General features: G+C 48.0%; 2 protein-coding genes across 2 annotated transcripts; both read left to right on the forward strand.

The window, feature by feature from the left end:
* Nucleotides 1-3340: 3340 nt before the first annotated feature.
* Nucleotides 3341-5403, forward strand: Ramp2 (receptor activity modifying protein 2). The gene is made up of 4 exons (XM_051177340.1): nt 3341-3773; nt 4221-4286; nt 4739-4844; nt 4982-5403. Exons 1-4 carry the CDS (start codon nt 3356-3358, stop codon nt 5235-5237), a joined length of 846 nt encoding a protein of 281 aa, XP_051033297.1. The 5' UTR covers nt 3341-3355; the 3' UTR covers nt 5238-5403.
* A 4705-nt stretch (nt 5404-10108) lies between these two features.
* On the forward strand, nt 10109-15343 carry Vps25 (vacuolar protein sorting 25 homolog). The gene is made up of 6 exons (XM_051177353.1): nt 10109-10242; nt 10442-10587; nt 11385-11438; nt 11802-11890; nt 12659-12734; nt 14708-15343. Exons 1-6 carry the CDS (start codon nt 10133-10135, stop codon nt 14818-14820), a joined length of 588 nt encoding a protein of 195 aa, XP_051033310.1. The 5' UTR covers nt 10109-10132; the 3' UTR covers nt 14821-15343.
* The last annotated feature ends 401 nt before the right edge of the window (nt 15344-15744 follow it).

Here is a 15744-nt window from a genome sequence, read left to right on the forward strand (position 1 = left end):
CAACTGGTGTGGGAAAATGGGGAGAGCAAAATCAATAAGCAGGACCATTCCCAGATTCTGCAAGAGAGGGTTTGGGCTCCCAAGTTCAGGAATAACTATTATTTTTTGGCTTTTTTGAGACAAGGTTTCACTGGGAACCCTGGCTGTCCTGGAACTCTCTTTGTAGACCAGGCTGAACTTGAACTTACAGAGATCCACCTGGCCTCTGCCTCCCAAATGCTGGGAATAATGTGTGTGCTACTACCGCCCAGCCAGGAATGATTTTAACAGGCCGTCCTTTATGGGCATGTAAGTGAGTATGGGCATTCCTCAAAAACAAAACAAAAATATAACTACCATGTAATGCAGCTATATCACCCCACAAGAGTTTGTCATAGTAGCGTAGTGACATTTACACATACATGTTTATTGCTGTGCTGTTCACATTAGCCAAGAGCTGGAAATGGCCTAGAAAATGTGATATAAGAGTTGGCAAGATGGCTCAGCTGGAAAAGCACTTGGCATGCAATTCTGACTACCTGAGATCAATCCACTGAACCGGCGTAAAAGTGTAAGGAGAGAATCAACTCCCAAAAATTGTCTTCTGTCCTCTACATGTGAGCTGTTACAGGCATATGCCTATAACCCCCAACTAATAATGTAATAAATAAAAGAAGAAAGAAAATGTCGTGACATGGTAGATCCTAAGTGATACCACATCTCTAAAACCGTAACAGAACAAACAGTAAAAGAAAAGAAAAGGGTAATGTGGCTCCTATACAGAGGAGTTTTATTTGACCATAAATAAACTCTGAAGCATATGTCATTTGCAGGAAGGGGAAGGGATTGGAGATAATCATGCTAAGCAAAATAAACCGGACTCAAAAAGATAAATATTGCACGTTTTCTCTCATATGTAGTATCTAGATTTAAATACACACATGCATAGATACAGAGACAGAGAGAGAGAGAGAGAGAGAGAGAGAGAGAGAGAGGAAATAGAACAGAGCAGGGGGAAGTGAAATTAGAAGAGAGACTGTCTTGGTTCTATTGCTGTGATAAAACACCATGGCCAAAGCAACTTCTAAAAGGAGGCATTTAATTTGGCTTATGATTTCAGAGGGTTGGAGTCCACATCTTAGTGAATGAACAGCAGAGTACTCACATCTTGACCCATAACCCAGAAAGAGAATACTAGGAGTGGCATGAGTCTTTTGAAACCTCAAAGTCACCCTGCTGCCCCAGTGAGGCACTTCCTCCAAACCTTTCCCAAGTGGTTCCCCCAACTAGGGACCAAGCGTTCAAACACATGAGTCTATGAGGGGCATTCCCCTTTAAACCACCGTGGGGACTATGAGGGGAAGAGGGTTAAAGGGAATGGAAGAAGGAAAGGAGATTAGATAATGGGGAGAGGGGATCAAATATGCATTTCCCCCCCAGGGGCTGGAGAGATGACTCACTTGTTTAGAGCACATGTTGCTCTTGCAGAGAACCTGGGTTCAATTCCCAGTACCAACATGTCAGCTCTTAACCATTTGTAACTCCAGTTCCTTCTTCTGCTCTCTGTGGGGACCAGACACACACAAGCTCATACACATAAAGTATATAAGTCCTTTTTTTTTTTTTTTTTTTTTTTTTTGTCAGAGTTTTTCTGTGTAACAGCCTGGCTGTCCTGAAACTTGCTTTGTATACCAGGCTGGCACCACCACTGCCCAACCTACATTCTTAAAGGAAATAATAGATGATATTTTAGGCTGGGCATGGTGGTATATGTTAGTACTCAGGCATCTGTACTGGCCTGCCCTTGGGGTTCTGACAGGATATGCCCTCAGCTGCAGCCACTAAGAGCACCACCTATGCATATTCACTATATTCTCTTTTAAAAGGCCCTATCCACCTCCCATCCCTCTTTATTTCTCATCCTCTCTCTCTTTTTATGATCCCTTTCCCTAATTAAAAAAAAACAAAAACAAGCAAGCAAACAAACAAACAAAAAAACCCTGTGCTTGAACCCTGTTTCATGGTCTCTTTCTCTCTTAAGCTGCTTTTCTTAAATTACAACAGTACATGCCTGTTATTCTAGTACTCAAGAATCAGAGGAAGGAGGATGGTTGCAAGTTCAAGGCCAGCCTGATCTAATGGTGAGTTCCTGGCCAACAGAGCCACTTAGCCAAATCCTCTTTCAAAAATGACGACAAGGAGACAAAGCACACAAAAATAAGTATTTAAAAAATTTAGACTTGCCAGGCAAGATGGCACACATGCCTTTGATCCCAGCACTCAGGAGGCAGAGGCAGGCGAATTTTTCAAGGCCACCCTGGTCTACAACGCTACACAGAGAAACCTTGTCTCAAAAAATAAAATAGGGAACTTTGGTTGATAAGAATCAGTAAACGGTCACAACAGCAAGAGCTGAGTTCAAGGGTCAATATCTGGGAGTAATTGGGAAAGTTTTGTGCTGACAGCTGTGTGCCTGGAGTTGAACACCATAGCCAAATCAGCTCCTGGGCTGCTTCAGGCTAATGAATCGCTGGCCAAATATACAGCAACAGATGAGCTTTGATAGCAGCAGGATCAGTGGGGGCTGAAGCTGAGCCTTGGGGCTTCTCAATAGTCAAGTCACTCAGGAAGAGAAAAAAAGAAAACCGGCTTCTGCGGAGGAAGTGCAATCTCTTTCCACAGATGAGGTTAAGTCCTCAACAGCAGATCAGGACAGCAAGGACCTAATATTGCATGAGGAGTCCTGATGACAAATGTGGACTTCAAGGCTGAATAGCTGGGGAGTAGGAAAGTAGAATTAGGACCAGAACTTCTCAGTTAAAGTCCTGGGGTCTTTCCTTGGGCTTTAGCTGCCTCCTCCCCTGTAAAACTGGTGGCGATGATAATATGCATACCTTGGGACTGAGGTTCCACTCACAGCAGCAGCAAAAACAGTAAGAGGCACATTGGAAGTTCTAATCCCTCCCTTTATTGTAGCATCATGGGTGGCCATTTTCCTGGAAATGTAGTCATGTTACTTTTGCTTTGCCATACCAGGTTTGTGAGTGAAGGACCCAGAATTTGCCTTGAAGGGAAGTTATTTAGATTTTACTTCTTCCCTACCCTGCTTCCCTGGCCTTCTCCATTTCTCAGTAGAGCCAGGCCCCTCTTCTCTTCCCTGGGACTTGGCAGAAAGGGTGACATCAGTGGGTGTTCCCTGGGAAAAGAAACTCGTAGCCGGCTGGCGCAGATCCTGGCGCCGCTTTCCTCAAATCCCCTGCCTCAGACACCAATGTGTCAGGAAACCTTTGGAGCTCCCAGCCGCTTCCCTCATCCCCAGATCTGGACCAGCAGCTGGTCCCCACCCCTCAGCTGATGCAGGGAGACTAGAGTTAGTATGGGGCGGGAAGTGGATCCCGGTTCTGGGGTTACAGGGGGAGCTGTCCAGCCCCGCAGACCCAGCTGGAAGGGAGAGTGGGCCAAGGCGCGCCAGGCGGAGCGAGGCGCGGGCGCCAGGCGCGGGTGCGGTAGTGACTCCCCCTGCAGCCCGCCCCCCACGTGGCCGCCGCGGTCCCAGCCCCTCCGAGGAAGCGGCGCGGCTTCCTGCGGTTCGGGCCGGGGATATAGGCGCCCCCGCCCGGGCCAGCTCAACTCCGCCGCTCCTCCTCGCCTTCTCGCCCAAGGCGTGATGGCCCGGTTCCTGGTGGAGCGCGCCCCGGGTGGATCGCTGCTTGTTATGATCCGCGCCGGGCGGCCAGCCCCGCTCCGCCTCCCTCTGCTGCTGTTGGTGCTGCTGCTGTTGGTGCTGCTGGGAGGTGAGCGCAGCGTCGGGGGCCCCGGTGGGAGACAAGGAAGGTCCGGGAGGGGAACCGGCCTGGGCTGCCGAGGCCAGCACAGGACCACCGTGCGAGTACCAACCGACGTGCGGAGCACCTCTGATCTGCAGATGGGCCCTGAGCACATCTCCGGGTTGGTACAGCAGGGCGCTTCCCACTTAAGAAAAGCTGGAATGCCTGCCAGGACCTGGAGGAGAGGTCTTGGGAGGTCCGGGACTGACAAGAAGGGAGGGGGCTTTGGGCCCGGGTGTAAGTGGGGCACAGCTGGTACCAGCCGCTCCCTTTCCGCACTAGGACAATCCAGTAGGGAGGGAGAGATTATTTTTCTTTATGTTCCAAAGTAGTGCTGACTTTCCAGGGTCTTGGCATCACTTTTCAGAGCTCTCCCCATATCATTTCGCCCTTCTCTCTCATGTCTTTATACAGCTGTCTCAACCTCCCCGGAGTCCCTGAATCAATCTCTTCCCGCTGAGGACAGCTTGCTGTCAAAAGGTGGGTGTCCGAATCTGTGGGAGAACGACCTAGCGGAAGGATAAAGCCAGCACAGGGGAGGGGTCATTTCATAGGGCAAGCCTAGGGCCTGTGTGTCCCCCACTAACCTCTCTGGTGTCTCTTGGGGTTCCTATGGTCTTTGCGCCTGTTATCCCACAAAGCCCAAATCCAGCTTTAAGGTGTCTTGCCCCAAATGGGTAAAAAGACCCAGACAAAGTGTATGTGGATGTGTTTGAGGGCCGGGAGAGGAAATACTGTGCACATGGAAGCCATTACAGGTTTCTAGAGCCCGGACCTCTGCTCAGACACAAGTGTTCTGCTAGGGAAATTTTCGGAGGGTTTCCCTTGTGTAAAGGCAAAGGGCTCTCTCTACTTTGGAAATACCTGGGTCAGAAGGCTTGAAGGGAGGGCCAGGGGTGTGATCACTGTGAAGCAAGCGTCTGTTCCCACAGGGAATATGGAGGAGAGCTATGAAATCAATGTCCTACCTTGCTGGTATCATTACAAGAGTCATATGGACTCTGTCAAGGACTGGTGCAACTGGACTTTGATTAGCAGGTAGGAGCTGTGTTGAAGGGCCAGCTGCTCAGGCCAGGGGTTGGGCCACTTCCTTGTGGGTGGACCTTGAGGGAATGCGGGACACCCTCTCTCTGTGCCCAACCCTTTCCTCACTCAAGTCCCCTACTGCCCCCCAGGCATTACAGCGACCTGCAGTATTGCTTGGAGTACCATGCCGACAGGTTTGGCCTGGGTTTCCCAAATCCTTTGGCAGAAAGGATCATCTTTGAGACTCACTTGATACACTTTACCAACTGCTCCCTGGTGCAGCCCACCTTCTCCGATCCCCCAGAGGACGTGCTGTTAGCCATGATCATCGCCCCGATCTGCCTCATCCCTTTCCTGGTCACTCTTGTGGTGTGGAGGAGTAAAGACAGTGATGCCCAGGCCTAAGGGGTCCCTTGCTCAGCAGTCAATCCTCTGCCGGAACCGGGAATCTCCCTCCCTACCCTCTTTTCCTCACCCTCATCTTTTCCACAGACCTTTGGATTGGTGGAAAGGGAAGCCAAGTGACATCGTCTTTAAAATAAAATTTTAAAAAATGGGGTTTTGTACACTATTCCCTTCTTAGTGCGATCTGTGTTGATGATAGTTCTATGGGGCCTCATTACCGGGAACAGCTTGAAGAATGTAGATGCCCCTGCTGTTCTGGTCATTTCACCTGCCCTCTGCCTCCACAAGAAGGCCATGTTCCTATAGTCTTTCCTCCCAGGGAGGGGCCTTTCCTGCCCCTATCCAAACCCAGCTCCAGGAAACAAGCAGGAAGAGACTCCCTTCCGGTCTGGACAGCAGCTGGGGAGTGGGGGAGGAGGGGCAAGAAATCTCTACATTGACTCCTGGAAGAAAGGCTACCCAGGAGCCCAGCTTTGCCCTTTTTTGTGCCTCAGTTTACTCTAGAGACAGGACGAAAAAATGTGGCTAGCAACAGGAAGTTATCCTTAAGGACCTTAGGATTGAGGCCCAAGGCTGTTGGGGGCTTCCTCTATAAGATTCTAAGGACCCCCCTCCCCAAGTTCCTGGCCTTCATCCCTGATCTTGGATTCAGCATGGCCACACACTGCCCCCTGGTGTCCACTAAAGCCAACAACCAGACAGCCTATGGGAAGCTCCAGGCTGAGGAACACTGGACAGTGGGGTTCTGAAACATGCTATCTCATTAACAAGCAAGTTCTTAGCTGGGCTCTTCTATAAGCTTCCTGAGAAATATGGACACATCTGCTTCTCTGCAACTCACCATTTCTGTACATGAGCATTGTTTCCCAGACAGTGAGGACCAGTTCTCACTGGGGGAACTCCCATCTCTGATCCTTCCTGAGCTACACTTGCCAGGTGCCCCCACACACATGCAAAGCAACTTCACTTTCCATGGAAACCTCTGATTATCTTTTGCAGCACTGTCAGCGACTTTAGAGGCTTCTGTTTTCCCTGTTGAAATATCTGCTTCCCTACATACTGCATGCCTATTTCCAGGCACATGCTTATCTGTTTTATAGATATCTGCCTTTGTTTCTTGGAACATACCTATATGTTGTTAAAGATATACTTCTCTCAGACCACATCTGTCACCTAAGGATTTTTGTTTTGTTTTTCAAGACAAGGTTTCTCTGTGTACCCTGGCTGTCTTGCAACTTGTTCTGTAGACCAGCCTGGCCTTGAACTCAGAGAGCCACCGGAGTCTGCCTCTCAAGTGCTGGGATTAAAGGCATGCGCCACCACAGAGCAGTAACCTAAGGATATTTTTTAGTTTTCAGCTGGGATAAATATTTGCTCTATTCCCATGAATACATATCTGTCTTTACTCGTTTTACTAATACACATCAGGGGCCTGGTAGTGTAAAACCCTGTGTGCAGCATAGTGTTGGAAAGGCAAGTTAGAGCAATTGTGGCTTCTGCTCTCAGAGGCTTTCATCCCCTGGGAAAGTTTGACATGTAAAAATAAATAAAAAACGTAGGCTGAGCAGTGGTGGCATACACCTTTAATCCCAGCACTCAGGAGGCAGAGGCAGGGGGATCTCTGAGTTTGAGGCCAGCCTGGTCTACAGAGCTAGTTCAGGACAGGCTCCAAAGGTACAGAGAAACCCTGTCTGGAAATGCCCCCCAAAAAGAAAAAAAACAAACAAACAAAAGCCCATGAATTCATTTGTGAATTACCTCTTGATGAAGTTAGACTCCTCATGATCTGAGCATCTCTCAATAATGAACACAGCAGGGGGCCAAGTCTTCAATACATAAACCTTCAGTGAAACATTTTTTAAAGGCGTTATTTATTTATTTATTATGTATATGGTCTTCTGACTGCATGCTACCAGAGGCACCAGATTCAAGGTGCTGAGCTACCATATGGTTGCCCGGAATTGAACTCAGGACCTCTGGAAGAACAGTCAGTGCTCCTAACTGCTAAGATATCTCTCTAGTTCCAGGGAAACATTTCTCATCCCAACTGGAACATGAACTCACAAAGAGGGTGACTGATGAGTTGGTTCATGGTAAGGCCTTAGGTAGAATGTATTCCCTAGAGAAGAGAGTGAAAATGAGCATGAATTGGGAAGTTACTGTAAGAATCCAGGAGTGAAGCCTGGCATGGTGGCTCACACCTTTGATCCCAGCACTCTGATCTATGTAGCAAGTCCCAGGACAGCCAAAATTACATAGTGAGAGCTTGCCTCAAGAACAAACAAACAACAAAGGCATTCACAAGTGAGAAAATAAAGATTTTGGGCTGGAGAGACGGCTCAGTGATTAAGAGCACCAACTGCTCTTCCAGAGTTTAATTTCCAGCACCCACATGGCTATTAACAACTGTCTGTAACTCCAAAATCTGACACCCTCAGACAGATAGACATACAGGTAAAACACCAATGCATATAAAATAAAAATAAATACATTTTAAAAAAGAAAAGAAAGACTTAGCCAAACTGATAAGTGGGGAAGTAGAAACTAATTATAGAGCAGGAGTTATGATTAAAATCAATGAAGAGAATCTATAGGATCAGGCATGGAGAGGGTGTGAAGGGGCGGTATTACAGGTGAGCCAGACTTTGACCTTCAGGACTGACTTAAAGAAAAGGATGCAGGGGCCCGAAGAGATATATCAGAGGTTAAGAGTGCTCACTGCTCTTGCAGATGACCAGAGTTCGATTCCCAGCACCTATGTCAAGCAACTCACAAACATTTATAACTCTAACTCCAGGGGACCCTCTTTTTGTCTCCTGCATAAATTCACACATAAGGTGTAAATAAAATAATGTCTTCTTAAAAAAGAAAGAAAGGATGTTGCCAGGTATGGCAGTTAACTTCTCTAATCTCAGCAACCGGGAGGTTGAGGCAAGAGGATCAGAAGTAAAATATCTTTGGCGACATAAAGAGCTGGGAATGCATGCAACTCTGTCTCAAATTAGAAAGGAAGAAAGGAAGGAAGGAAGGAAGAAAGAAAGAGGTAACAATGGGATGAGTTGCTATATCCTACAGAGAATCAACACTGGGGAAGGGGAAGGGGAGAAATACTATTTGGGGATTACGTTCACCTTCAACCACAATATGTGTCTGTCTATAGGAAGTATAAAAGCTTTAAAAGTTAATTGAAAATAAATGTAAAAAACTGTATTGAAAAGAAGATAGTTGAGGTCTGACTTTAGGGAAATGCCCACATTTAAAGAATGAGAGAGAGCCAGGTGGTGGTAGCATACCCCTCTAATCCCAGCAGTTGAGATGCAGAGTCAGGTGGATCTCTGAGTTCATTGCCAGCATGGTCTATAGAGTGAATTCCAGGATAGTCATCCCTACAAAAAGAAACCCTGTCTCAAGAAACCGAGAGAGAGAGAGAGAGAGAGAGAGAGAGAGAGAGAGAGAGAGAGAGCCAAGAGCAAAATGTAGTGGAACATACCTGTTAACACAGTTCTGGGAAAGCTGAGGCGGGGGAATGGAGAGTTCAAGGTCAGTCTGGCCACCTAGTAGGATCTCATGTAAAAACAAATAAGACAAATAAGGTATGGCACACATATATAATTTCACTCAGAAGGTTGAGACAGTAGGATTAAAAATTGAATGCTGGGATTAAAGGGTTGCTTGGCTAACATTATCCCCCATACACACAGGGTTTCTCTGTGTTGTAAGACAGGGACAGTTGTGGCTGTTCTAGAACTTGCTCTGTAGACCAGGCTGTCACAGAGATCTGTCTGCCTCTGCCTTCCTAGTGCTGGGATTAAAGACGTGCACCACCACTGCCACTGGCTAACATTACTTTTAAGCAGGAGTAAACTAAGCTATGGAGAAAGGGAGAGAGGTAAGATGGTAGGGATGTGCTGTAGGAAATGGGAAGAGAGGCAAGAGCGATGGCAAAGTGTTGGTCTTAAAAAAGGAAGATTGATACTTTTGAGTCCAAAAAGAAGAGGAAGGAAAAATGGAGAGAGGACCGTTTGAAGTATGGATTAAACATTATGACAGAGAAAGACCAAGGGATTCTCTGTAGGGAGCAGGAGGATAGACACGGGTGGACTATCTTGAAGAATGAGGATGACAAGGACTCAACGAAAACAGCCCGGCTTCCCCTCATTCTTTAAAGGTGCATTTCTGAGCAGTCAAATATCATCAGCCTTCTTTTCAATACATTTTTTTTTTCACTCTCATCCCTCAGAGGGGCTCATATTGCATTTCAGTTCAGAAGACTCCCAACCTTATATTTCTAGATTCAACAAGGTTCCCCCGAGAGCCCAGTAGTAAGATTACTTAGGGAGCCTGGGATTCAGTAAACACGTTCTGGTCATTTTCTCCTTCAGCAATTTTCCATAGCTCAGTAGTGGGAGTAGTGTTGGGAGAGTGAAACGATAATTCTGGTTTGGGAACTGATCAGTAGTTTGGAGTCTGAAAAGGCGAGGTTGTTGAGAGGTGAGAATGTTGGTTTTGAATCCTTGAAGAGAGCAAAGTTGCTTAGAGTGATGCAAAACACACAATATGTCCCCAAGGTTCTACAGTAAACTAAGGAGTAAAGTCAGCCTCAGTGGGAATGCAAGAGACATGGGACTGCGAGCTGAGCTTAAACGGGATGGTAATTGACACTAATGAAAAGAAGCCTCGAGATGTAGGCTCTACTTGGCGTTCTACTAACTGCGCAGTTTGCGAAGTCACTTCTTTTTTTTCTGAATTCAAACCAAAATACTTCCAAGGACCCTTCTGCATGGTGAAATTTCTTAGGGCAGTGTCAGACTGCCTGGTGACAAGGACCGCTCCCAACCCGCCGCGGGCCTCGGGAGAGGAGTCCGGAACCTTTCTGCTGCGCTATCTGCCCGGACATGCTGAGTCGGAGACCGGAAGCCCCGTGTCGGTTCCGGGTTTTCTGGGCTACTACGATGGCGATGAGTTTCGAGTGGCCGTGGCAGTACCGCTTTCCGCCCTTCTTTACGTGAGGCCCAGACCCCGAGAAGCCCCGTGTACCTTCCTCCCCTCCCCGGGGCCCAGGGCTCAGCCCTGATGATTCACCTGGGGTTCCGGGGGAGACAGTCGCCGGCCGCCTTCCGTCCATCCAACCCCTCACTTGCTCTTAATGGAGCTGCTTTTGCCCTCTCACGCTAATACTGCATCGCACTCCCTTCACCCGGCAGGTTACAGCCGAACGTGGACACTCGGCAGAAGCAGCTGGCCGCCTGGTGCTCTCTGGTTCTGTCCTTCTGCCGCCTGCACAAACAGTCCAGCATGACGGTGATGGAAGCCCAGGAGAGCCCGCTCTTCAACAACGTCAAGCTGCAGCGTATCCTCCCTCAGGCTCTTCCATAGCCCACACACACGCACTCTCACACTTCTCTGCATGTCCAGACTGCGTCTTCCCGCCCCCCTTTGCCCACAGTAGGCAGGTTTCTACTCAAACCGGACTAGGGAAAAGGCTGAGATACATGGCAGACAATCCCTTTACACGCTCCCTCCCAGGCAGTGCCAGCCTCCCCTTAGCCTAGGATTAATAAGTGCCAGGGTTGGGGGGGGGCGTTGTGTGTGTGTCTTACAATCTGGGCCTTTAAGTCAAGTCCAGAGATTTACAACCTGGACCCTTTTAAACTATTTGAATCTCCTCTCTGAGGCTCAGACCCCTAAACCACCTTTAATAATTTTCTATACTTAAACCACCTCTCCCAGGAAGTGAGGGTCATTTATTTTTGCTGTCTGACTCATAGGTAAAATATGTGGAGAAAAGGACAGAGAATGAGGGCAGTGGCAACACCCTTTATTTTCTAAAACTCTTGCTTTTTTTTTTTTTTTTTTTTTTTTTTGAGACCCAGGTTCTGTAACCCAGCCCATCCTTGTGTTGGTGACTCTCTTGTGACCATCTTAAAAGAGCTGGTGTTACAGGCCTGTGCCACCACTCTCTGCTAGCTCTTGGAAGTTTCTTTTTACCTTCCTTTCCAAAATATTCAGAAAATGCTAACTGACATCTTCTTGTATGTGTGGCAGGGAAAGGAAGGTCCTAGATGACACTCATCATGGGCCCCTGCTCTGAAAAAATTTGTATTTTACGAAATTCATACATAGGCCATTCCCTTAACCTTAAACCAGGGAAACTTCCTGTGGAGTCAATCCAGATTGTGTTAGAAGAGCTAAGGAAGAAAGGTGGGCTCAGTTCCTTGCATATCTATTTTTTCTTTTTACTCAGGTTTTCCTGAGGGCAGAGCAGAATGTCTTCTCCTTTGAATGGCTTTTTCTTTTTTCTGTCCTTCATCTTGAAACCCCAAGTATTCTGAAATGGCCCAGTTCTTTCCCCCCCATTAGCACACAAAATTAAACCCCTCTGCGACCTAAACCCTAAGAGATGGACTAAGGAGGATAGGATGCTTTCATACATAAGAATAGTAAAACAAATATTGACTTTCTTATTCTGAAAGTGGAGGCTTTTCCATCCTGTCCCGTATTGGTGCTTGCCTCTCTGTCCCTTTTTTTAGAGCATGATGCTTTCATTAAGTATCTGTTTTACAGGGAACCTCGAGTGGTTGGATAAGAATAAGTCTAGCTTCCTGATCATGTGGCGGAGGCCAGAAGAATGGGGGAAACTCATTTATCAATGGGTGAGGCCACCCTGCTAAGCACTAAGCAATGACCCATGGCAAAGAAGAATTGTTGCCTGTGCCCAGCCGATAGCTGGCAATTTTAGATCCACACTTGGCAGAGTGGGGAGTGGGCAAAAAACGGAAGCATGGACCTTTCTGGCAACCACCCTTCAGTGACTCAATGTCTCTGCTGCACAGAATCTCCCTTTCTTTGCCTGTAGGAGGCCAGAGGCTACGTGAGGCCATGTTTGGAGAATGTAGTACTGGGAACCATGATTGCTATTGTTGGCTGGAGCCTCTGGCCACAGGAGATAAATGGGGAAAGGAAGGGAGGAAAAAACCCTGGGTTCCCTCTCCCACTGGGCCTGCATGGTGTTGTTCACATGAATGAGACCTTCTGAACCAGTGTGGGTGTGAGGACAGAGGACTCTGTCCCTCAAATTCCTGGTTACCACCAGCCCCAAACATTCCCAAGAGAGAAGGGAGGTGGGGTGGGCATCAGCGACCTAAAATAACAAACACACACCACCCATTCCTGAACAGAAAACAACCAGGGTGAGAGGTCACTTTTGAGACACGTGAATGGCTGTGGCTTAGTGGTTCCAAGTGTGTGTACACACACACAAATATAGCACCTGTAGACTTTATGGGTTTAGGACACTGCAGAGGTAACAGCTCTGGCTTGGGAACATGCACCATTCTTGGAGAAAAAGGTAGAGCTGAAGTTTACCTTCTCCCAAGAGACTGGTCTGGTACTTACTCAGCCCTCCTTGTTTGTGCCCACAGGTTTCCAGGAGCGGCCAGAACAACTCTGTGTTCACCCTATATGAACTGACGAGTGGGGAAGACACGGAGGATGAAGGTAACTCCTTCTTCTTCTCCCAGTCAGAGGCCTCTTCTCTACATCTGTGTCTCTGAATTCCATAATGCAAAGTTCTGAGGGATTTTTGTTTTGTTTTTGGTTTTTTGTTTTTTCTAGACAGGGTTTCTCTGTATTGTTTTGGGGCCTGTCCTGGAACTTGCTCTGTATACCAGGTTGGCCTCGAACTCACAGAGATTCACCTGCTTCTGCCTCCCGAGTGCTGGGACTAAAGGCGTGCACCACTATCGCCCAGTTTGTTTTGTTTAAAAGATTTATTTTTGGGGGTGGTGATGACACATGCCTTTAATCCCAGCACGTGGGAGGCAGAGACAGGCAGATCTCTCTGAGTTCCAGGGCATGCTCCTATGCTACAAAGACACCCTGTCTTGAAAAACAACAAAACCAAACCCAAAACAAAGAAAAAAAAGATTTATTTTTATGTTAATCACAGGAGTGCTTGCCTGAGTGTGTATGTGTGCCCATGGGTCGAGAAGAGGACATTGGATGACCCCGAGAACTGTTGTGAGCTGGCATGTAGGGGCTGGGAACCAAACCTCCACAAGAGCCCCAAGTATTCATAAGCACTGAGCCATTTCTCCAGCACAATTGAAAACGTCTTCACACTCGTCTAAACATTCCATACCACTCGAATTCACCAACAAAACGACTCTTTGTTGGTGTGGATGTTTGTGTACTTTGAGAAGATTTTTCAGGGGGGTATGTTAAAAGTGGTTGCTGTAGAAGCCAGTTAAGGAACCAGCGTGGGGGATTAAACTTGGAATCTCATTCCTTGCTGACTCAAGCTCTCTTTCACCCTTTCTTCTTGTAGAAGGCTCTAGATTTGTGGGTGTCAGCTGAAGGGATTGGGCCAACATCCCCAGCCCCCCCCCCATTTAAAACCGTTGGGGTTTGTGCCAGACAAGGATTTGTATGGCCTTTGATTTTTACATAGGGTAAACACCTTCTTAGCTCTTTTTTTTTTTATTTCTTTCTTTCTTTTTTTTTTTCTGTGACTTTATTCTGATCTCAGGATCACCAGAAGTTTGGTCTTTGCCAGGGTAAGGGGGGTGTGGGGTTCTGCCAGGCTATGACTGCTCCTGCAGAGTTGACACCGCTTGGCCAGCTCCCCCTTCCCTGCAGGCCTCTGCTTGCTGTTCCCACCATCACCCTGTGTGTTCAGCACTGCAGCCTGGCCCAGCCCACCACTCAGCCTGTACAAAGCTAGAGGCTTCCCCACAATGCTCACTCCTTGACTTGAGCTGGGCTCCCTCAGGGGTTGAGGTGAGCAAGCCTGTCAGGGCTTGTCTGCTGCCTCTCGAATCTCTACATTATCTTCCCATATCTCTGGAAACTTCACTGGCCCTTGGCTCGCTTCCAACCAGGAAAGGGCAGATATTGGCTATGAACCTTAGCAGTCTATGGCTAGAGGGTGACGACTGTACTTTCATGTATTAAGGCAGATCCTCCTGGTTTGTACAGATGTTTGGATGGGGTCACTGTCCAGTGCATGGGCCCTGGCCTAAGTCAGGTTATCAGGGTTACTTTGTGGTCCTTAAGGCAAAAGGTGTTCAGCTGGGTGTTGGTGGTGCACACCTTTAGTCCCAGGCAGATCTCTGTGAGTTTGAGGCCAGCCTGGTCTACAGAGCTAGTTCCAGGATAGCCTCCAAAGACAGAGAAACCCTGTCTCAAAAAACAAAACAAAAAGGCAAAAGGTGTCCATGTTAAGTTAGTTATTTGATAATAGTTATTTGATAACGGCAACAGGAAAGAGGGCTCTGGGGGCTAGAATTGAGCAGGGTGAAATAAGCCTCTTCATTTCATGCTGACCCAGGCTGCCTTCCACCCTTGATGAGTGACAGCTGCAGCAGTACTGATTGCATACAAATAGAATATTCTGGCTTTGGAAGTTGTCAGCGTCTAGCTCAATGGCCAGAAGAGCTGAGTGTCCTGACTGACTGTCTCTTCCTGTCTAGAGTTCCATGGGCTGGATGAGGCGACCCTACTTCGTGCTCTGCAGGCCCTACAGCAGGAGCACAAGGCTGAGATTATCACTGTCAGTGATGGCCGAGGAGTCAAGTTCTTCTAGTGGGGACCTGTCTCCCTCTACTTGTTACCTCCCACCTTTCCAGGGCTTTCCAGGAGACAGACCAAGTGTCCCACAGACTGGATCAGTCACTCCACCAGACTCAAAGGGCTTGAGTCCTGAAAGCTTGGACTTAGGGATGTTTCCCACTTAATTCATTCTACCTGTCCCTGGGATAGGGGTGAGCCCACGGTGCCAGGGAGAAAGGATGTGTTTCTTGCCCTACCTCCTTTCCATCCTAGACTGTCCCTGGGCCAGGGTCTATAAACCTGACACTTTACATGTGTTCTCACACTTAAGTACACACCCACATGAGCCTGCACAAGCTTCTTTCTCCTCCCCCTCCCACTCCTTTAGCTGCTTTTGCCTCCCCTCTCAGGCTGGTGCTGGATCCTTCCTAGGGGATGGGGGAAAACCCTGGCTGCAGGCAGCCTTCCAGGCAATCTGAAGATAGGAAGCCTCAGAAGGGGCCTGGCAGTGAAAGCGGGCCCACTCTGACTTATGATATTAAAATCTCTACTCCCACTGTTTGTCTGTTATTACTGTTAGAATACGGCTATGGAAGGCGGGGCCTTGTTCCACCTGATTGAGTCCCAGCCAAGGGAAGAGAAGAACCCTTTGGCCTTTGTACAAGAGAAGGGCCTCTGTGCACGGGGTCTCCAGTGAGCCTGTATTTTCCCACGTGCTGGGTGGGTTGTGTGGAGGAGTGCTGTTGGAACACATCTTGGGGAGGGCTGCTTGCTCTCTAAATTGGAGGCACTTAATTGCTCCCCCATGGAAGTCCCTGAACTATTCTGAAGCCCCTCCCTCCACCCATCTGGTCTGGGTGGGGTAGTTGTGGCCAAGGGGAGCTGGGGGGGGGGGTAAACCGGATGTGGACTTTGGTTTATTGAAGACTCTGGCAAACAGAAGGGGAGGAAAGAGAGC

This window comes from Phodopus roborovskii, unplaced genomic scaffold (assembly GCF_943737965.1).
Source record: "Phodopus roborovskii unplaced genomic scaffold, PHOROB, whole genome shotgun sequence".
In the NCBI taxonomy this organism is placed as follows: domain Eukaryota; kingdom Metazoa; phylum Chordata; class Mammalia; order Rodentia; family Cricetidae; genus Phodopus; species Phodopus roborovskii.

Coding starts and splice junctions, on each gene's coding strand:
- Vps25 (XM_051177353.1), top strand. CDS start 10,133: ATGCTGAGTCGGAGACCGGAAGCCCCGTGTCGGTTCCGGGTTTTCTGG. Junction 10,243..10,441: donor CGCTTTCCGCCCTTCTTTAC/GTGAGGCCCAGA, acceptor TTCACCCGGCAG/GTTACAGCCGAACGTGGACA. Junction 11,891..12,658: donor GGAAACTCATTTATCAATGG/GTGAGGCCACCC, acceptor TTGTGCCCACAG/GTTTCCAGGAGCGGCCAGAA.
- Ramp2 (XM_051177340.1), top strand. CDS start 3,356: ATGGGGCGGGAAGTGGATCCCGGTTCTGGGGTTACAGGGGGAGCTGTC. Junction 3,774..4,220: donor GCTGTTGGTGCTGCTGGGAG/GTGAGCGCAGCG, acceptor GTCTTTATACAG/CTGTCTCAACCTCCCCGGAG. Junction 4,845..4,981: donor AACTGGACTTTGATTAGCAG/GTAGGAGCTGTG, acceptor ACTGCCCCCCAG/GCATTACAGCGACCTGCAGT.